The 22,612-nt window shown below is 50.2% G+C and overlaps 1 protein-coding gene across 1 annotated transcript in view; it reads left to right on the top strand.

Moving 5' to 3' along the window:
• LOC119968659 overlaps nucleotides 1-15,726 on the top strand; it is a 115,759-nt gene extending 100,033 nt beyond the window's left edge. Inside the window, exons 25-28 of the mRNA XM_038801276.1 lie at nucleotides 3,250-3,408; nucleotides 6,942-7,018; nucleotides 10,264-10,518; nucleotides 15,106-15,726. Of these exons, the coding sequence (XP_038657204.1) occupies nucleotides 3,250-3,408; nucleotides 6,942-7,018; nucleotides 10,264-10,518; nucleotides 15,106-15,333 (719 nt within the window). The 3' untranslated portion in view covers nucleotides 15,334-15,726. The remainder of the gene's footprint in view (nucleotides 1-3,249; nucleotides 3,409-6,941; nucleotides 7,019-10,263; nucleotides 10,519-15,105) is intronic.
• Nucleotides 15,727-22,612: the final 6,886 nt, after the last annotated feature.

Genomic DNA, 22,612 nt, shown 5'->3' with positions numbered 1-22,612 from the left:
TGCCTTCCGCGGGTTCACTTTCAGGAACGCCGATCTGACTTTGGAAGCTGTGATGGTGGGTATGGGTGAATTATGGGCTGCTTGGACACTTGACAGCGGATTGTTGGTTACCTGCTCGAACCGAGCATAGAATGCATTAAGTTCATCGGGGAGGGGTGCGCTGCTGCCAGAGATACTGCTCGGCTTCGCTTTGTAGCCCGTTATGTTGTTTAGTCCTTGCCACAACCGCCAAGAGTCTGTCTGTGACTCTAGCTTGGTTTGATATTCTCTCTTGGCATCTCGGATGGCTTTGCGGAGGTCGTACCTGGATTTCTTGTATGGGTCAGGGTCCTCTGCCTTGAACGTCTCAGATCTGTCCTTCAGTAGGGAGTCAATCTCGCGGTTGAGCCATGGTTTCCGGTTGGGGAACGTACGTACTACTTTCTTTGGCGCACAGTCGTCCACACATTTGCGGATGAAGTCTGTGACGGTGGTGGCATACTCATTTAAGTTAGTCGCTGGCTTCTTAAATATGGACCAGTCCACTGACTCTAAGCAGTCATGTAAGAGCTCTTCTGTCTCCTCAGACCAGCACTGCACAACCTTCTTAGCTGGATGGGAGAAGAAGCACTGTCTTATGGTCTGACCTATATAAATATAGGTCTGACCAATATATCTGACCAATTTGTCTATATTCTCCAGTAATCTAAGGCTATCCTCCACCAGTTTTCATATCAACAAGGGCCTGTACTGCGCTGTAATGTTCTATGTTAATAGCGAACTTGCTGATCAACCCTCCTACATTCAAGTCTCAATCGTTTATATAAACCACAAACAGCAAGGATCCCAACTCTGATCCCCGCGGGACCGCACTGGACACAGGCTTCCAGTCAGAAAAACACCCCTCGACCATCACCCTCCGCTTCCTGCCATTCAGCCAATTCTGAATCCAATTTGCCAAATTTCCTTGGATCCCCTGGGCTCTTAGCTTCGTTAACAGTCTCCCACTAGGAACCTTATCAAAGGCCTTGCTGAGGTCCAAGTAGGCTATGTCAAATGCAGTGCCCTCATCTACACACATCTTCAAAAAATGTAATCAAGTTGGTCAGACATGACTCTCCTGAACAAAACCATGCTGACTGTTCTTGATTAATCCCTGCCTCTCCAAATGCAGATTAATTCTGTGTCTCACAATAGCTTTCAGTAGTTACCACATTGGCTGTCCTCCAGTCTTCCAGCACCTCTCCTGTAGCCAGAGGGAAATTGAAAATTATCACCAGCGCTCCTGCTATTTCCTCCATGGGGCGGCCTGCCATCAATGATATCGAGCCCTACCCACAATGACGTCTCTGCTCACCTCTCTGCTCCCGTGGCCGGACCTTGAGCCTTGATGACTGTGCGTGCTCCTGGCTGGCTACCTGGCCACTGCTGCTGGCTCGCTGGCCCACTGGTCTCTGTTCTTTTTGGGTTGGTTGCCTTGGCCTGGAAGTTGCGAGTCAACCCACTGCTACGTTCGACAGCCGTGGGCCAGCACCACCACCTTGCCTCGCTGAAGGCTTTGTGGACTCACACTCCGATGTTAGGTCGGCAATCTCACTTTTGCCTCAGTCTGAATGACAGAAACCTGGCTGCTCATTTGCCCCTTTAGTCAGTGAAAGTTCAGAAACTTCACACCAATTCAGGAGAATTGTGTTTGAGTCTCAACCCCCTCTCAATGTTGGGCAACTGTTTTCCGGCACCAAAGGAGAGTCCATCAATCTGAGCCTGATGTTTTGTATTGCCTGCTGATGAGCTCAGATCAGCAAATTAAGAGGTACAAAGACTCTGGGTGGTGTTCCTTTCACAACAGTCGCCTCTCCCTATGGGGTCCCACCATTGGCCAAGCCCATGCGGCACTGCTGCCTTTTATTGAAAGTCTGCCACTGTCTACACATCTGCTATTTTGAGCCCTCAACATCTGTCATAAGCCTCCCCTTTTCTCCTGATCTAATTCTGTACACCCTTCGTTATCGCGGGTTCACTGGATTTGTTGGTCCCACCCGATTGGAACATGTTGGCCCTGTACTCTCATTTCATATTTCCTTCTTGAATGTGTCTCACCGTTTTGTCACAGATTTACCTAAAAATGTCTGCTCCCAGTCCACTGTGGCCAAATCATATCTGATCCTATTAAAATCAGCATTGCCCCCGTTTTATCATAGATTCATAGAATTTGCAGTGCAGAAGGAGGCCATTCAGCCCATCGAGCCCATCTTGGAAAGAGCGCTTAAGCCCACACCTCCACTCTATCCCCATAACCCAGAAACCCCATCTAACCTAAGGGCAATTTGGCATGGTCAATTCACCTAACCTGCACATCTTTGGACTGTGGGAGGAAACCGGAGCACCCGGAGGAAACCCACACAGACACAGGGAGAACGTGCAGACTCCGTACAGACAGTGACCCAAACCGGGAATCGAACCTAGGACACTGGAGCTGTGAAGCAACTGTGCTAACCACTAAGCCGCCCATCAGACCCATCCTTGTCCTTTTCCCCAACCATCTTGAATCTAATGGAGGTTTGATCACCTTCTGCAAAATGTTCCCCCACTGATACTTCAACAATTCGATACCTGAAAAGTCCAGGACCTTGTAGGGCCTTCTATCTGCTGGCTTTCAAAGTTCTCATGGAAGCATTTTAAGAATTCTTCTCCCTCTAAACCTTTTACACTCATTACCCCATATAATGTTGGGGAAGTTGAAATCTCCCGCTGGAACTACTCTATTACGTTTCCACGTCTCTGAAATTTGCCTACATATCAGCTCTTCTGTTTCTCTCGGACTGTTGAGGGGCTTATAGAACACTCCCAGTGATGTGATTGCTCCTTTTTGGTTTTTAAGTTCTACTGCGTGGGTGGTACGATACTCAGACCCTCATTAACCTTGTATTTAGCAGAACCTTCTACGACACATATGCATCTAAATTCTTGGATTCTGAGTTGAGACGGGGGGAAAGAGGAGTATGAATGGCGTCAGCTGTGATTCAGGTAGCTTTGAGTGAGGTGGTTGTCGGTTCACGTCCCGCTCCAGTGATTTGAGCAGTGAAATCTAGACTGATTCTTCCGTGTGGTGCTGATGATGGAGGAGTGCTCTGCTCGTGGATGTCCCACGAGAGGGGGGGTGGGGGGGGGACGACATCCTGTGTACAATATGACTACCGTAGTGCCACACAGTACATTATTTGTCCTTGAAAATGTGGCAATTTCCAATTTATTTATTTTGACCAACAGTCCATAAACTGATGCAGAATAAAGTGGTGCAATTTGAGGGAGCTGCCCGTGGGCGGGAGTTACCTGGGTTTGTCAACTACAAAACGTTTGAGACAACAGTGAGGAAACAGATTGTTCAACTGCATCGTCCTGCCAATCAAACACTCAAGAAAGTTACAGGTAAGCCAACTAAACCTCCAGTGTTTCATCAGGAACAGAATACAGAGCGTTAAAGTGTAAACACGTTTTTTCTGGGACCCCTCCCGTGCTGTTCCGACGACAGTCCACCTGAAACATGTCTGAGGTCATTTGTTACCGTATGTGGCAGGCTGAGACTCACTATTTGCTATTGAAGAGATCATGTCAATCTCCTGGCAAGAACAATGCTGTGGGAGCACGATGTCTGAAACATAGGGTGGGGCACAGTGGTTATCACTTCTGCCTCACAGCCCCAGAGACCGGGGTACACTTCCGGCCACGGGTGACCTGATGTGCGGAGTCTGCACGTTCTCCCTCTGTCTGCGTGGGTTTTCTCCGTGTGCTCCGGTTTCCTCCCGCTGTGCAAAGATGAGCAGGTTAGATGGGGTTACGGGGATAGGGTGGTGAAGTGAGTCCAGGTAGGGTTGATAGAGAGGCAAATGCAGATAGTGTGGATGAATGGGGATCATACACAGCAGGGCATGATGATCTGGCTCAGTGATAACTCCCAATCCCATGCCCTCAATGAAATGAAAATGGCTTATTGTCACGAGTAGGCTTCAAATGAAGTTACTGTGAAAAGCCCCCTAGTCGCCACATTCCGGCGCCTGTTCAGGGAGGCTGGTACAGGAATTGAACCGTGCTGCTGGCCTACCTTGGTCAGCTAAACATAATGCAATATCAACAAAAACATCTAAACTCAGCTGGTCTTTCAAGAAAACACCTGAGACTTTCACATCTGGTTTTACCTGAATGTGAAGTTGGATTCAGGATGGAAAGGAGCGTGCACAAAGGAAATTGACCACCCAATCTTTTATTTCGAGCTTAGGATGTAGACACGTCGGGCTAGGCCAGCATTTATTGCCATCCCTAAATGCCCTTGAGAAGGTGGTGGTGAGTCACCTTCTTGAACCACTGCAGCCCATGTGGTGTAGGTACACCAACAGTGCTGTTAGGAAGGGTGTTCCCACTGCAATATAGTTCCGAGTCAGGTTGGTGTGTAACTTGGCGGGGTACCTATGGCGGCACGATAGTGCAATGGTTACCACTGCTGCCTCATGGCAGCGATGATCCGGATTTGATCCCAGCCCCGGGTCACTGTCCGTGTGGCATTTGCACATTTGCCCCGTGTGCGTGGGTCTCACACCCACAACCCAAAGATGTGCTAAATTGCCCCTCAATTGGCAAAGAAAATATTTAAACTTGGTGGATTACTTGAAAGTGGTCATGTTCCCGTGTCTCTGCTGCCTTTGTCCATCTAGGTAGTAGAACGGGTGGATTTGGTAGGTGCTGTCAATGGAGCCCTAGTGAGTTGCCACAGTGCTTCTTACAGAGAATGCGCCCTAATGCCACTTGTGCTCGGAGCAACAATCAGCGTCAGGTTGCCATTCTGCTCCTAGCCATTTACCTTAATCTTTTACACTCCTGTCTTGCCCGACCTTCCGTCTCAGGCGGGGAAATCCGAGGAGAGCAGTGCATCCCCGGGGTCTGGCTTCGGGCAGCACGGTAGCACACGTGGATAGCACTGTGGCTTCACAGCGTCAGGGTCCCAGGTTCGATTCCCCGCTGGGTCAATGTCTGTGCGGAGTCTGCATGTTCTCCCCATGTCTGCATGGATTTCCTCCGGGCGCTCCGGTTTTCTCCTACAGTCGAAAGATGTGCAGGTTAGGCGGATTGGCCATGCTAAATTGCTCTTAGTGACCAAAAAGGTTAGGAGGGGTTATTGGGTTATGGGGATAGGGTGGAAGTGAGGGCTTAAGTGGGTCAGTGCAGACTCGATGGGCCAAATGACCTCCTTCTGCACTGTATGTTCTATGTTCTATGAAGGTGAGATCTGTTAGAGGGAAGAAGCACAGCCACTTTTTTACAGCACTAGCTTGGGGTGTGAGGGGAGTCTCGTCATTCTGTATGCTAGTTACCCATGAGTTAGAAGAGGTTTTAATTCTTCTAAATATTTCTGCGTAACTAGTGATATAACCCAGCCAGAACCATCCATAAACAGGAAAGCAGATTACTACCTGAATGGTTGTAAATTGGGAGAGGGGAGTGTGCAGCGGGACCTGTGTGCCTTTGTGTACCAGTCGCTGAAGGTAAGCATGCAGGTGCAGCAGGTGGTAAAGAAGACTAATGGTATGTTGGCCTTCATTGCAAGAAGTTTCGAGTATAGAAGCAGGGATGGGTTGCTGCAATTGTACAGGGCCTTGGTGAGGCTTGGAGTATTGTGTGCAGTTTTGGTCTCCTCTGTGGAAGGATGTTCTTGCTCTCGAGGGAGTGCAGCAAAGGTTTACCAGACTGATTCCAGGGATGGCGGGACTGTCATATGAGGAGAGGTTGACTAGGTTGGGATTGTTCTCGCTGGAGTTCAGAAGAATGAGGGGGGGATCTCATAGAGACTTATAAAAATTCTAACAGGATTAGACAAGGTAGGTGCAGGGAAGAAGTTACCAATGATAGGTGTGTCCAGAACCAGGGGTCACAGTCTGAGGATTCAGGGTAAACCATTTCAGACAGAGATAAGGAGACATTTCTTCACCCAAAGAGTGGTGAGCCTGTGGAATTCATTACCACAGGAAGTAGCTGATGCAGAAAATTTGAATATATTCAAGAGGCTGCTGGATATAGCACTTGGGGAGAATGAGATCAAAGGCTATGGGGAGAAAGCAGGATTAGGCTATTGAGTTGGATGATCAGCCATGATCGTGATGAATGGTGGAGCAGACTCGAAGGGCCAAAAGGCCTCCTCCTGCTCCTATCTTCTATGTATCTATGTATCCGAAGTTTTCGATTCAAATCAGATTTTCAGGTGGTTCCCGGTACAGGCCAATTGCCCAGGGAAAGTTTGCACTTTGGGCAATTGCCTTGCAAACCTTACCTGTGAACTTCCGAAGAGGATTTCCAGCACATCATCAGAGAATTGTCTCCCTCTGCCCCACCCCCACCTCCCCCCACCTTGGAGTTTGGAAGCTACAGCCCAAAGTATAAGGAGACGTGGTGATCAAGCGGGCTGCTTTGTTTTGGAATGGTTATACATCGTTGAGTGTTGTTGGAGCCGCACACATCCAGGCAAGTGGAGAGTATTCCATCACACTGCTGGCTTGTGCCTTGCGGATGACAGACGAGCTTTGGGGAGTCAGGAAGCGAGATACTCTTTGCAGAACTCCTTGCCTTTGACCTGCTCTTGCAACAACAGTATTTATAGGGTTGGCCAGTTCAGTTTCTGGTCAGTGGTAAACCCCTGATACTGATAGTGGGGGATTCAGCAATGGTAATGTCACTCAATGTCAAGGGAGCAATGGTTTGATTCTCTCCTGTTGGAGATGGTCATTGCCTTGCACTTGGGTGGTGCAAATATAACTCGTCACTTATCAGCCCAAGCCTGGACATTGTCCAGGTTTTGCTGCATGCCAGCTAGGACTACTTCAAATCAAACACTATGTAATCATCAGTGATTGTGAAGACCTGTTCGAATTTCACTCACGAATGTGTCATTTTTTTGTTCCCACTTTCTATCGTAGAGATTGTGCGATGTGCTTTTCTGGAAGTCGCCGCCTACAATTTTAATGGAACCCCAAATCTCATGAGAGCTGCCAAGGTACCGTATAGATACTAATTCGTAGATTAAAAATGATCATTGTTTTCACCCCACAACCCTGAAGTAGAATTTAGCTAATGGAGTATCAAATACCACAGCCGTGGATTTGGGCAGAGGGAGCTGATTGTTCAACAAGACAGACGTGTTGCCAAAGATTTTTGTCTGCGTCCAGTAGGACCAGCTCCAGAATACTTAATTTCAGACAAAATCAACAATTTGTGCCAACAAGGAGATCTGCTCGGTTGAAAGTTTATTCTGATTAGCGAGGTATTGCCGTAGGGAAATCATTGGGGATCTATTGGCTCCTCAAGCTTGATTCAAAATTGATTCAAAAAAGGCACTAAGTTTGAACGTATTCCTTTGTTTTCAGAGAACCTCGTGGATGAATTTATGTTCTAGAGAGAAAGAGAAAACTACTGTACGAGCTTAATTGCTCATAAATTGGTTGTTAGTGTAGCTATAAGCACGCCTAGGATTGTTCAGAAAGTGCTGCCCATTCACGGAATCACATCTAACAGTAGACATTTTGCTTTGCGTTTTACGAGCGTGAGCTGGTTGAATACAGTCTGTACTCTGCCAATTACAAACAAGTGGAGGGACGTGTTGTTTGATTTCATCAACCAGCTTTTGGGTCTCCTCCTTCAGCACCATGTCAGTGATTCTAAATGTCTAATTAGAGCCCTCTCCTCTGGTTGTCATATTTGGGGTGTCAGACCTGCCGGGGCTGCAGACCGGGGCGGAGGTGGATGCTGTTGCCTTCGTCACGTTGATCATCCAGAGGCATGTTCTGCTGGGGTGGTGGTTCCCAACCCCACCCAGCGCCTCAACATGGCTAGGGGACCTAATGGAGTTTCCGTAACTAGAGAGATCAAATACATTGCGAGGTGATCGGTTGAGGGAATCTACCAGAGGTGGCAGCCATTCATTGACTATTTTAAAGAATTAAACACTTTCGGGGGGAGAGGGGGGGAGTTGAGAAGCGGGTGTTTTGCATTGTGTGGGTTTGTGTTTTTCCCCTGAATGTTGTATCGGTGGATTTGTAAAAACCTAAATTTTTTGTACTATTTGGTAAAATTGAAGAAACCGAAATAAAAACATTGAAAAAAAAAAGATTTGATCAACCAGTTTCCTGCATTTGCGGCGTACATACCTAGCATTGTACTGACATTAGATTCATACACATTGTTGCTCAATTGTGTGAGAGTCAGAATATTTTTGGTCCAGGCTCATGTAATGCAGAATTGGCTACATAAGGGCCTCATGCAAACATTGAAAGATAGAGAATAGGAGCAGTAAGGCCATTTGGCCTTTTGAGCCTTCTCCACCATTCAACATCTTTTATCTTGACACCGTACTCCAGGGCCTGGATTCTCCATTTCTGAGTCCAGGGACTGGGTTGTCTTATTTTGAGGCTATATCTGGAGCATGTATCTAGTCTTATGACCAAAAGGTCAGCACGGCCCTCGCACCGATGCTCCGCCTGGTGGGGGGCCTAGCAGCTCGCCACGTAAGGATTTACCTGCAGATACGGATGGAGAATTGGTGGGTCCATGGCCGTGCATGTGCACGGCGGCGACCTGCAGCGGTCGCGTTGTACAACATGGTGCCGGCCGCGCGCAGACCTGGCCTGCCAGATAGTGCCCCCCTGTATACACCCTCACCATCCCCGGACCACCCCCCACCAGTCCCCTCAGCCCTTTCCGAAGCCCCCCCCCCCCGGCCAGCGGAACAGTTCTCCCCCCCCCCAGCTCCCGACTGTGGCAACGCTGGACACTGTCCGCAGCCACCTCACGAGGTCCCTGAAAACTGTGACCACACACGCCTCACGCCGTCGGGAAGTCAGACCATCGGGGGTGGAGCATTGAGGGAGGGCCTCAGGTGACGTCCTGAGGCCGCCCCAATAGCGTGCGATGACACCGTCTTTGACGAGGCGGAGCGTCCGAAAAACGGCATGCGATTTCAGCTTCGGCAATCGGAGAATCCAGCCCCAGCTTTCTCCCCATTCCCCTGTGCACCTTCAGAGTCTTTCCTTCTTAAATATATTCAGTCGGGGTGAGGGCTGGTGGGGAACCCCAGGCGTCGCTCGCCCCAGCCTCCATAAAATTGAGGACAGCTTGGGGCGGGCAGCAGGATGGTGGGAAAAGCCAGCCAGTAATTATACAGCCCCTCACTCTCACCACCCCGACCTCCCACCCTCCACAATCCTTCAGAAAACCTGCCAGCAGGCGCTCATGAAAGTTTGCCCATAAGAATCATAGAATCCCTACAGTGCAGAAGGAGGCCATTCAGCCCATTAAGTCTGCACTGACCCTCTGAAAGAGCATTCAACCTAGGCCCATTCCGCTGCCCTATCCCTATAACCCCGCACAATGATCATGGCCAATCCAACGAACCTGCAAGTCTTTGGAGTTCCTCCAGTCCTTTGAGCCCATTCAATCAGACTACAGCAGAATTGTATTTTAACATAATTTCATTTTAAGTGTATGCCTTTTGGCTCTATGCTCCTTGCTAGACCAAACCGTTTTTCTCTTTTAACCAGCTGCAACATCTCAAGCAAATTGCTCCTTTGGTGATAGAAAGCAAAGAAATAAAAGCCTAGTCTACGCATCCTAGCCTCCTAATTGAACCCTTTCGCCCTTGGTGCTATTTCGTTGAACAAGTGCATTGTGCAGCCCAATGGCAGAGACAAAATTGAGACTACTGTGTTTTTTTATGCTCTTGACATAGCATAAGCTGCTTCCTTGATGTACACTCTGACAAAGGAAGGTTCAGACTTGGAGATAGCTTTAACATATTTATTAAACAGTTAACAATTCTCCTACTTGGATTTGACTCTCCTGTTAATCCTGCTATAGCTACTCAGACTAACTAACCAGTCTGCTACAATCCATGTGGTGGGTCTGATGTTCAATCAACCTTGTCTACTCACTAAGTGTCTCCACTGGAAAGCAGCTAAGCATGTGTGCTGTGTCCTTTTATATGGGTAGCCCCCTTGTGGTAGTGTCACCTGTGTGTGTGTGTGTGTGTGTGTGTCGCAACTGCCCATTGGCCGTGTCCTATTTTACTGACCTATTGGTTGAATGTCTGTGGGTCATGTCTCTGGTGCTCCCTCTAGTGTCTATCTAGTCTAAGTGTATTGACATTAACCCCTTGTGTATTTACAGTGATGCATATCACCATATACTGCATATATCAAGTCTGAGGCTGAGAATTCCAGTATTGGTGATGTCTTCTTTTGTTGCCAGGTAAAGATGGAAGACCTAAAGAAACAACAGGAAAGCCTAGCAGAAGCGCAGCTGCAAATTCAATTTAAGATTGAAAATATGGTGTATTCGCAAGACAGCATCTACAGCCAGAAACTCAATAAAGCAAAGTCTGAAAACGAAGAGTCAGAGGAGAGAAAAAACGGTTCCAAATCAAAATTTCTAACATTTGAACCTGTGCCTGCCAATGGTGCTACCATTGAAGTGATGACAATGCATCTGAAAACGTACTACAAGGTGGGTTCAGAATCCTGAATTGGGAGAAAGAGATATCCTTGTGGATTGTAAAGAATTAAAACAGAAAGAATAAAATATTATGTTAGCGCATTAGCTCCCAGGAGCTGATGTCCCATCAACATGTTTACACTGACAAGAGACCGTTCAGGTGCTCTCACTGTGGGACTAGGTTCAGGTGATCACCTGACTTCACTGTACATCAGCACAGTCACACTGGGGAGAGGCTGTTCACCTGCTCCGAATGTGGGAAGGGCTTCTCTACCTCATTCTACCTGCGAACACACCAGCAGGTTCACACTGGGGAGAGGCCATTCACCTGCTCTGAGTGTGGTAAGGGATTCACTCAGACATCCCACCTGTTGGTACACTGACACACTTTCACTGGGGAGAGGCCATTTATTTGCTCAGGGTGTGGGAAGGGATTTGCTACTTCACCCCAATTGCAGACACACCAGCGCAGTCACACTGGGGAGAGGCCGTTCACCTGCACCCAATGCGGGAAGGGATTCACTTGTTTATCCCACCTGCTGACACACCAGCGAATTCACACTGGGGAGAGGCCGTTGGTTTGTTCCACATGTGGGAAGGAATTTGCTCGCTCATCCAACATGCAGAGACACCTGCGAGTTCATACTGACGAGAGATCTTTTAAATGCCCAGACTGCGGGAAGTACTATGAAAGTTCTGGGGAACTGATGTCCCATCAACGTGTTCACACTGACTAGAGACAATGTAGGTGCTCTCAATGCAGCACTGGGGTCAAGCGATCATCTAACCCACTCCACATCACTGCACTCACACTGGGGAGAGACAACCTATCTAGCTCCGAGTGCAGCATGTGATTCACTTATTTATCCCACTTGCTGATGCACCAGCGAGTTTGCACTGGGGAGAGGCCTTGCAACTGCTCAAAACATGGGAAGGGATTGACTTGATCATCCAACCTGCTGAGTCACCACTGGGTTCACATGGGCAGCACGGTAGCACAGTGGTTAGCACTGTTGCTTCACTGCGTCAGGGTCCCAGGTTTCATTCCCGACTTGGGTCACTGTCCGTTCTCCCCGTGTCTGCGTGGGTTTCCTCCGGGTTCCCCGGCTTCCTCCCACAAGTCCCGAAAGACGTGCTTGTTAGGTGAATTGGACATTCTGAATTCTCCCTCGGTGTACCCGAATAGGCGCCTGAGTGTGGTGACTAGGGGCTTTTCACAATAACTTTATTGCAGTGTTAATGTAAGCCTATTTGTGACAATAAAGATAAAGATTATTCTATTCTAAGCAACTCCAAGCAACCACTCCAGGTGACTGGAGTGTGAGAAATGGAAATGACTGTTATGAGAAAGCCATTTTATGCAAAGTAAGATCTTGCGGAAAGCAATATGATGACTAGTCAGTTAATCAGAAAGATTTTATTGTATTTTATCTCAGAAAAAGAACACCAGATATCAAAATATTCACTCAGTTGTAAATTCTATGGTGAGAGCTGTGTTGTTGTCAAAGATAATTTCCAATTAAGGGCGGCGCGGTGGTTAGCACTGCTGCCTCACGGTGCCGATGCCCCAGGTTCGATTCCGGAGTTTGCATGTTCTCGTGTCTGCACGGGTCTCTCCCCCACAACACAAAGATGTGAGGGGTAAGTGGATTGGACACGCTAAATTGCCCCTTAATTGGAAAAATTTATTAAAAAGATAATTTCCTCTTCACTACTTATTGATAATGTCAAGAATGGTCTGATAGTGTCATTAGTAAGGCAATGATGACTGGCAATGTTTATTCATCAAGTCTTCAGAGTTCTTAATCCCAGCATTGCATCTCTTGGTAAAACACATTTATAATTGAGAAACTAGGATGACGGTGCGAAGACTCTGGCAGTTTTGAGAGAAGCTGTCAAATCTTCACACTCACTCTTCCGCTTGAGACCTGCAAAGATAATTATTATTTTTGGGATGCATTGCTTTGAACTCTCCTGTTAAACCCCGAGTGTGTCATCACCCCAGGTAACTGGCTTCGTTCTGCAGGGTTCCCCCAAGAATAGAATGAGTAGGCGAAAACATTAGGCAAGACAATAAGAAGTGACTGAGAGATGGCAGGCTTCAGCGATGAAAGATTTGTCGATTGTTGAAGAAAGGGGAAATGCCAAATTCCGCTACTTTGAGGTCCTGGGAAGTAATGGGTTAGAATACGAGATGGTGGAATGAGCTCTCCTGTCAATGTAGTGAGGATACAGTTATGGGAGAAGTTAGATGATGAAATGAAATGAAATGAAAATCGCTTATTGTCACGAGTACGCTTCAATTAAGTTACTGTGAAAAGCCCCTAGTCGCCACATAGGAGCCAAATAGGAGCTTGGGAATCAGAGAGCTAACAAAAATATTAGTCATTGGGGTTCCGTCAGTTGAAAAGCCCACTAGGCAAAGATCTTGGCCGGAATTCTCTGGCCGTTTGCTGGTGGTGAGATTACTTGGTCGTGCCGGTAGTGCACTCCCACCCGCCAATTTCCCAGCAGTGTGGGGTGGCTCCAATGGGTATTCCCATTGCCAGCAGCGAGAACAGAGAATCCCGTGGACAGTGAATACCGCGCCACCCCCTGCTGCCGAGAAACATGTGGCTGGGAGGCCAGGGAATCCAGCCCCTTGTCTTGGGTTTATCCTGAGTCAATGTGGGAGGTGAATATACTCACAGCTTCATCTGCCCCATCACTGTAAACAGCCTAAACCCTATTTGTAGGTTTGATTTCTGACCTTCTGACCTTGCTGCCAAGGGCAGCACGGTAGCATTGTAGATAGTACAATCGCTTAACAGCTCCAGGGTCCCAGGTTCGATTCCGGCTTGGGTCACTGTCTGTGCAGAGTCTGCACATCCTCCCCGTGTGTGTGTGGGTTTCCTCCGGGTGCTCCGGTTTCCTCCCACAGTCCAAAGATGTGCAGGTTAGGTGGATTGGCCATGATAAATTGCCCTTAGTGTCCAAAATTGCCCTTAGTGTTGGGTGGGGTTACTGGGTTATGGGGATAGGGTGAAGGTGTTAACCTTGGGTAGGGTGCTCTTTCCAGGAGCCGGTGCAGACTCGATGGGCCGAATGGACTCCTTCTGCGCTGTAAATTCTATGAACATCTATGAATGTTCTGTGCTGTATTTTCTATGTTCTCTGTTCAATGTAATGGCAATAGAGAAGGAAAAGCTCGAGGAGGATTATACCCACTCCTAATAGTTCAAACTTTATCCTTCTGACAAAAGGCTTCTGCACAATGATCATAGACCATAGAATTTACAGTGCAGAAGGAGGCCATTCAGCCCATCGAGTCTGCACCGACCCCTGGAAAGAGCACACTACTTAAGCCCCACGCCTCCACCCAAAGACAAAGCTTTGGCAAAGAGTCATCGGACTCGAAACGTTTCGGATTCACTCTTTTCTCTCCCTACAGATGCTGCTGAGATTTTCTAGCATTTTCTCTTTCGTTTCAACTGTGCTAACTACTATGCTTCCATGCTGCCCAAAGAGTACATAAATTAACAAATGCACTGTTATTGGCTCAAATTGTATTTCCCTGACTATTTGTTTTTGAAGTTTGGAGTAGCCACCTTTTCATTAAGGAGTTGATGATCCAATCAAAATTACAGTTTGTCCTTTGGTATAATGTTCCTTTGCTCTCTACTCTCAAGATGTTGACTCAGATAGGTACAGTTCCACAGGGATTATTCATCATCAGCCAACTTCTCCTCCCACTCAAACACAGAGTTGAATGTTGTTGGCTGTGGAGGAGCACCTCATGGTGGGAAGAAAGCTCAGGCCGACTCTGCCTTGGCCATTTCTGGGTGCCCTGGACTGATTCAGTGGCCGTTGGACATTTATCGGTTTCCGCCAGGTTTCACATCCCTTTAAAGGGCAGACATCGCGTTTCAAAGAGGTGCCGGCCAATCGGAGAGCCAGCAGCTCTTCAGCCACACCGGGTGTGCCAGCCACTGCTGGCCTGAAGCAGCATCGGAGCCCTGGTGCGACATGGTGGCAGGGATTACCACTGCTGCCTCGCAGCACCAGGGACCCGGGTTCATTTCCGGGCTTGGGTCACTGTCTGTGTGGAGTTTGCACTTTTCCCCCGTGTCTGCGTGGGTTTCCTCTCACGGTCCAAAGATGTGCAGGTTAGGTGGATTGGCTATGCTAAATTGGCCCTTAGTGTCCAAAGGCTAGGTGGGGATACGGGGATAGGGAAGGGCCGTGGTCTGGGTAGGGTCCCCTCTTTCAGAGGGTCGGTGCAGGCTTGATGGGCCAAATGGCCTTCTTCTGCACTGCAAGGATTCTATGACCCAGGTAGGTGGGATCAGTGTCATCGAATGTTGACACTGGGCTGGGGATAGGGGGCCTCTAAGGGTCATAGGGAGCATCCCTGAGATCGTAGAGATACCAACAGGTATTACTGGATAGTCTCCCAACATAGTGGAGGCAACCAGAAAACCCTGATCCAGCTAAAAGTAGTCAACTCAGCACAGTGCAAGGCCCAAATATCTGCAGCCTTCCTCGTCGATATGAGCTGGAGAATGTATTGGAGTTAATTTGCAAGGGAGTTCATCTTTCCCACCTGTTGTTTTTCCTCAGATTGCAACCGATCGACTGGCTAACCAGATTCCCCTGATAATAGGCTATTACATTCTGCAAGAGTTTGCCTCCAAGTTACAGGTTGAGATGCTTCAGATTCTTCAGGAGAAGGATCGCATTGATGAGTATCTCCATGAAGAGAGACTCACCGCTGATAAAAGGAAGAACCTCAGAAACAGATTGGCGCGGCTGACACAAGCCCAGGATCACCTGGCCAAGTTTTATTGAGAGTGGTCGGAAATCGAGAAGCTTGCCAGATTTCACCGAGCTCTCTTTCAAGTTGGAATGGTAAAGCTGAGAGCTGAAAAGCATTATTGCGGAGAGTAATCCCACTTCCCCATCAGAAGGCATAGCAGTGACGATCCTTTAGAGTCTCACTTTAATATGCACTTTCTCGAGGTACCCGAGGTGTTGGCATTCATTCCCTTCGCCTCGGAGATCTCGGGTGAGCGCCAGTTGGTACTGGTCTCCACAAACCGGGGACCAGACGGAACGGCATTCATGGAGGTCTCCCAGAGGATCGGAGGCCCCCAGGTGGATGGCCTTTGGGCAGGGTGGTACCCTGTGTCACGTGAGAATACCTTTAAGAAAAGTGTGTTGACCACTGCAGTGATGTCAGAGAGTGGGTGGAGCTGGGCTGTCTGTCAGCTTTTTTACTTTCATTTTAGGCTTTTTGCTGCAGGGTGTGTTTTAGTTTAGTTTTCAGAGCTGGATAGCTGCAGTCACAGCCAGAAGGTGTATGACTCTCTCTGTAATCTAAAGACTGTAAATCGATCCTGGTGATTTAAAACTAATAACAGTAGTGACTTTAACCTGTTGTGCTTCTGGTAAAAGATGTTTTAAGTCTTATGGATGTTAAAAGGAAAGCTTAAAGGATTACTTTGTGTTGTATTCTTTCGGGGTTGTATTTGAATTAATGGTTGCTAAAATGTTCACTATGTTTTTTAAAAAAGGTTAACTTGAGTTCATAGAATAAACATTGTTTTGCTTTAAATATACTTTTCAATTTCTGCTGTACCACACCTGTAGAGTGGGCCGTGTGCTCCCCATACCACAATCTAGTCAAAGTTGTGGGTCAGGTGAACTCCATGATACATTTTGGGGTTCTCCAAACCCTGGCCCATAACACCTGGCACTGGCAGCCCAGCACCCTGGCAGTGCCAACCTTGCTCGCTGACATTGCCACCTGAGTGCCAGCCTGGCACTGCCAAGGTTCCCAGGTGACACTGCCAGCTGGAAGGGGCACTGCCAGGTTGACACTGCCAAGCTGGCATTTTTTGTGTGCTGGCAATTGGGCCAGGAGTGCCCTGCATGGGTGTTGGGGGGTTTGTGTGTTGGGGCTTAGGGAGTGTCAGGGGTCGCATCGGGGCCTCATAGATCTCTCGTTATACTGAGGAGTTCTGACAAGTGTAGTAAACGGGGCTGGGGCTATGCGCAGCTTCGGCCGCACGTTCCCCACTGAGGCCCTTTTATTTATCGCGAGTGCCATTTTATTGCCATGCATTTCTCGGGGAACAGCAGCTAGACGCACTCGCTGTGGGACCTTGTTCCCATTTAGTTGAATCGCGCCCAGCATCAGCAAACTGACCAATCGTGAATAGAAGCGTTTTCAGGAAAAGGTGGGGAAGAGAATGAGCCAAACCAAAACCATCTTTCTCAACGTATCTCTTGATGTGTTTTTAAATAAAGACTAATTTTAAATAGTCATTTGCTGGCACAGGACGTAAGTATTGCTGAACAAAATAGTTATTTTTTGTTGGAGCTTTATGGTTTGCACTCATTGCAATTCGCAAGTATAACAAATGTAAAGTGAACGGCAATTTATTCAGTCAAACTCAACATATTTTTCTCTCTGCTGTGAATTGCCTCCCTTTATATCATCGTTTCTTTTTGTATCCTCACAAACTTTGGGCATTTAAAAGGAAAGAACCAGCTTCAAGTTTTAATGCCTTGGAAAATGCACCAATTGTCAGAGGTTGTTTTACTTTCTTGTTAACTATTGTCCATTAAAAGAATGGAAATGTCAAAGATGTGTTGAGTCTTATTTCTAAGTGGAGGGAGAACCCATGTGGATGAGGTGTATGTTTTCATACCAATCGTCCGTGTAACCCCAAGGGAAATACAGAACCACCATCTTGGAAGCCATAATGTTTTTTTTTAATAAACAATTTTTTTTTTTTTTTAAATAATTTTTATTGAAAGAGTTTTTCCATACAAACATTTACCCCTACTAATTTTTAAATTATTTACAACACAATCCCTCTAGGCAAATGTCCCTCCCACGCCCGCCCTCTCGCGCGCACCAGTCCTCCCCCCCCCCCCCCCCCCCCCCCAGGCAACCTTAACAAACAAGGCAGCCTACAGTTTCAGACATGAGCAGCGAGCAGACTTGCCCGCGTTACAGTCGTGCATGTCCCCCCACGACCCTTGCTGCCCCCCCTCCCCTCCCCCCCCCCTCCCTCCCCCCCCTCCCTCTCCCCCCCCTCCCTCTCCCCCCTCCCTCCCCCCCCCCCCCCCCCCCCCCCGGGTTGCTGCTGCCACGACCCCGACGTCTATCTCTGATCTAAAAAGTCAAGGAAAGGTTGCCACCGCCTGGCGAATCCCTGTACCGACCCTCTCAGGGCAAATTTGATCCTTTCTAGCTGAATATAGCTAGCCATATCGTTAATCCAAGTTTCAACGCTTGGAGGCCTCGCGTCCTTCCATTGAATTAATATCCTTCGTCGAGCCACGAGGGACGCAAAGGCCAGTATTCCGGCCTCCCTAGCCTCCTGTACCCCCGGTTCTACCCCGACCCCAAAGATCGCAAGCCCCCATCCTGGTTTGACCCTGGACCCCACCACCTTCGACACCGTCCTTGCCACCCCCTTCCAGAACCCTTCCAGCACCGGACATGCCCAGAACATATGCACATGGTTCGCTGGGCTTCCCAGACATCTAACACACCTGTCCTCACCCCCAAAGAACCGGCTCATCCTTGTCCCCGTCATGTGAGCTCTATGCAGCACCTTAAATTGAATGAGGCTCAGCCTCGCACACGAGGAGGAAGAATTGACCTTCTCCAGTGCATCCGCCCACGTCCCGTCTTCTATCTGCTCTCCCAGCTCCCCTTCCCACTTGGCTTTCAGCTCCTCCCCTGATGCTTCTTCCGCCTCCTGCATTATCTTGTAGATGTCTGATATCTTCCCCCCTCCGACCCAGACCCCCGAGAGCACCCTATCACTCGCCCCCTTACTGGGGAGCAGGGGGAACCCCTCCACCTGCCGCCTAGCAAATGCCTTCACTTGTAAATATCTGAACATGTTTCCCGGGGGGAGCTCAAACTTCTCCTCCAGCCCTCCCAGGCTCGCAAACCTCCCCTCTATAAACAGGTCCTTCAGCTGCCGTATGCCCACCCTGTACCAGCTCTGAAATCCCCCGTCGATGTTCCCCGGGATGAATCTATGGTTCCCTCTTATTGGCGCCGCCAACAGACCTCCCATTTCCCCCCTGTGACGCCTCCACTGCCCCCATATCTTGAGGGTGGCCGCCACCACCGGGCTCGTGGTGTACCTCGTGGGGGGGAGCGGCCATGGTGCCGTTACTAGGGCCCCCAGGCTTGTGTTGCCACAGGACGCCCTCTCCATTCGTTTCCAAGCTGCCCCCTCCCCTTCCATCATCCACTTGCGCACCATTGACACATTTGCCGCCCAGTAGTACCCCGAGAGATTGGGCAGTGCCAGCCCTCCACTGTCCCTACTCCGCTCCAAAAAGACCCTCCTCACCCTTGGGGTGCCATGCGCCCACACGTAGCTCATGATGCTACTCGTCACCTTTTTGAAGAAGGCCCTAGGGAGGAAGATGGGCAAGCACTGAAATAAAAACAAGAACCTTGGGAGGACCGTCATTTTGATTGACTGCACCCTCCCCGCCAGCGACAACGGTACCATGTCCCACCTCTTAAATTCCTCCTCCATCTGTTCCACCAGCCTGGAAAAGTTCAACTTGTGGAGGGTCCCCCAGTTCCTTGCCACCTGCACCCCTAAGTACCTAAAGCTCTTTCCTGCTCGCTTGAAGGGGAGTCTCCCAATACCCTCTCCCTGGTCCCCCGGGTGTATCACAAAAACCTCGCTTTTGCCCAAATTTAGTTTGTACCCCGAAAAGTCCCCAAACTCTGCTAATAGTTCCATTATCTCCGGCATTCCCCCTTCTGGGTCTGCCACGTACAGCAGTAGATCATCCGCATACAGCGATACTCGATGTTCCTCCCCTCCCCTAGTCAGTCCTCTCCACCCCCCTGAACCCCTCAGTGCCATCGCCAACGGTTCAATCGCCAGTGCGAAAAGTAGGGGGGATAGGGGACATCCCTGCCTGGCCCCTCGGTGGAGCCCGAAATACTCCGACCTCCTCCCGTTTGTCACTACACTCGCCGTCGGGGCCGAGTAGAGCAACTTCACCCACTTAATAAACCCTTCCCCAAACCCAAACCGTTCCAACGTCTCCCACAGGTACTCCCACTCCACCCTATCGAATGCCTTCTCCGCGTCCAGCGCTACCACTATCTCAGCCTCCCCCTCCACTGCCGGCATCATAATTACATTCAGCAATCTCCGCACGTTCGTGTTGAGCTGCCGCCCCTTCACGAACCCCGTCTGGTCCTCATGGATTACCCCTGGCACACAATCCTCTATTCTAGCTGCCAGGATCTTTGCCAGCAACTTGGCATCCACGTTCAGAAGCGAGATAGGCCTGTAGGACCCGCACTGCACGGGGTCTTTATCCCGCTTCAATATCAGGGAGATCAGAGCCTGCGACATTGTCGGGGGCAGAACCCCCCCCTCTCGCGCCTCATTAAAGGCTCGTACCAGTACCGGTCCCACCAAGTCCACATTTTCTTATAGAATTCCACCGGGAACCCATCTGGCCCCGGCGCCTTCCCCGCTTGCATCTGACCTATTCCCTTGACTAGCTCCTCTAGCCCTATTGGCGCCCCCAGCCCTTCTACCAGCCCCTCCTGGACCCTTGGGAACCTCAATTTGTTTAGGAAGTCCTCCATTCCCCCTCTCCTCGTCGGCGGCTCAGACCGATACAACTCCTTGTAAAAATCCCTGAAGACCCCGTTCACTTCTTGCCCCTTCTGCACTACCTTCCCGCCCCTCTCCTTCACTCCCCCAATCTCCCTAGCCGCATCTCGTTTGCGAAGCTGGTGTGCCAGCATCCTGCTCGCCTTTTCCCCATACTCATAGACCGCGCCCTGTGCCCTTCTCCACTGCGTCTCTGCCTTCCTGGTGGTCAGCAGGTCGAACTTGACCTGCAGGCTGCGCCGTTCTCCCAGCAGCCCCTCCTCTGGTGCCTCCGCATATCTCCTATCCACTTCCAATAGCTCCCCCACCAGCCTCTCCCTCTCCTGCCTCTCCTTTCTTTCTCTGTGCGCCCTTATGGAGATCAGCTCTCCCCTGATCACTGCCTTCAGGGCCTCCCAGACCATCCCCACCTGCACCTCACCCGTGTCATTCAAGTCCAGATAGCTCTCAATGCTCTTCCGGACCCTTTTACACACCTCGTCGTCCGCTAACAGCCCCACATCCAGCCGCCACAGCGGGCGCTGGTCCCGCGCCTCCCCCATTTCCACATCCACCCAATGCGGTGCATGATCAGAGATCGCAATGGCCGAGTACTCAGCTTCCCGTACCCTCGGGATCAGCCCCCTGCTCAACACGAAGAAATCGATTCTGGAGTACACTCTATGGACGTGGGAGAAAAAGGAATACTCCCTCGCCCTCGGCCTACCAAACCTCCATGGGTCTACTCCTCCCATCTGCTCCATGTACCCCCTCAGCACTTCTGCCGCTGCCGGCCTCCTATTGGTCCTTGAGCTCGATCTGTCTAGCCCGGGGTCCAGCACTGTGTTAAAGTCCCCCCCCATGATCAAGCCCCCTGCCTCCAGTCCCGGAATGAGGCCCAATAGGCGCCTCATAAAACCCGCGTCATCCCAGTTCGGGGCATATACGTTGACCATCACCACTTTCTCCCCCTGCAGCTTACCCTTCACCATCACATACCTACCCTCCTTATCCGCCACCACCTCCTCCGCCACGAACGACACCCTCTTTCCCACCAGAATCGCCACCCCCCGGTTCTTTGCGTCCAATCCAGAGTGGAACACCTGTCCCACCCACCCCCTTCTCAGGCGAACCTGGTCCACTACCTTCAAATGGGTCTCCTGTAACATTGCTACATCAGCCTTCAGTCCCTTCAGGTGTGAGAATACCCTTGATCTCTTGACCGGCCCATTCAGCCCCCTCACGTTCCAAGTGATCAGCCGGGTCGCGGGACGACCCGCCCCCTTCCCCTGCCGATTAGCCATGTCCTGTTCCCTGCTCGCCCCGGGTCGACCCTCCCCTTCTGACCCGCTCCCCATGGCGATGTCCCCCTCCCCCCACCTCTCCAGTCCTCCACTTCCCGTTTCTGGTCTTTTCAGCAGCAACCCGGTGTCCCTCCCTAACCCCCCTCCCCCCCCCCCCCAGGCTAGGACCCCTCCTAGCCGCGATGTACCCTCCATCGTACTCCCGTAAGTCAGCTGGTTCACGCTGACCCGGCTGCTCCTGCCACACTCCGACTCCCCCTGGCTCGGGGGGGGGGGCCTCCCCCCCCTTGCCACTCCTCCCTGGCCCCGCTCCAGCGCGGGAAAGGTCGCCATTGCTAGCCACGCCCCGCACTCCTCCCCTCCCCCCTCCTCTGCCCCGCGCGCGGGAAAACAGAGGAAAGCCCGCGCTTTCGCCCTGCCACACCCCACCCCGCCATCTTCAGTTCCACCCCCGTCCCCGTCCATGCCTGTAAAAGAACCCCCCCTAGGAGCCCATATCCCCGATCTGCTCTCCCCCCCGTCCCACCTCCCCAACTTAACATTATAAATAACAGATAAATAACAAATAACAATGTACTTAACAGTCGCCCTCTACCAAACAGCATAAATAACCATAAATAACCATGAATAACCACAATAACAATAACTAAGGGAAGTTGGCAAAGGGGGAAAAAAACATCAGAAGAAAAACCACAGCAAGAGTTCAAAATCCAAACAAAGAATTCAGCTGAAAGTACCCGAGCGGCTACGGCCGCCAAGTATCCCCTGGGACTAATTCGAGTCCAGTTTCTCTTCCTGTACAAAGGCCCACGCCTCCTCTGGGGACTCAAAATAGTGGTGTTGGTTCCTGTAGGTGACCCACAAGCGCGCTGGCTGCAGCATTCCGAACCTGATCCGTTTTGCATGTAGCACCGCCTTCGTCCGGTTGTACCGGGCCCGCCGCTTTGCCACCTCCGCACTCCAGTCCTGGTAGACCCTCACCGTCGAATTCTCCCACTTGCTGCTCTTTTCCCTCTTGGCCCACTCCAGCACTCTCTCACGGTCGCTGAGTCGCTGGAACCGCACCAGCACCGCCCTCGGGGGCTCATTTGCTCTTGGCCTCCTAGCCATGACCCTGTAGGCCTCTTCCAGCTCCAGGGGCGAAGGGACGGCCCCTGCCCC

This window comes from Scyliorhinus canicula, chromosome 7 (assembly GCF_902713615.1).
Source record: "Scyliorhinus canicula chromosome 7, sScyCan1.1, whole genome shotgun sequence".
NCBI classification, from domain to species: domain Eukaryota; kingdom Metazoa; phylum Chordata; class Chondrichthyes; order Carcharhiniformes; family Scyliorhinidae; genus Scyliorhinus; species Scyliorhinus canicula.
The sequence above is the reverse complement of the archived record's forward strand: the minus strand, read 5'-3'. Positions and strand labels throughout refer to the sequence as shown.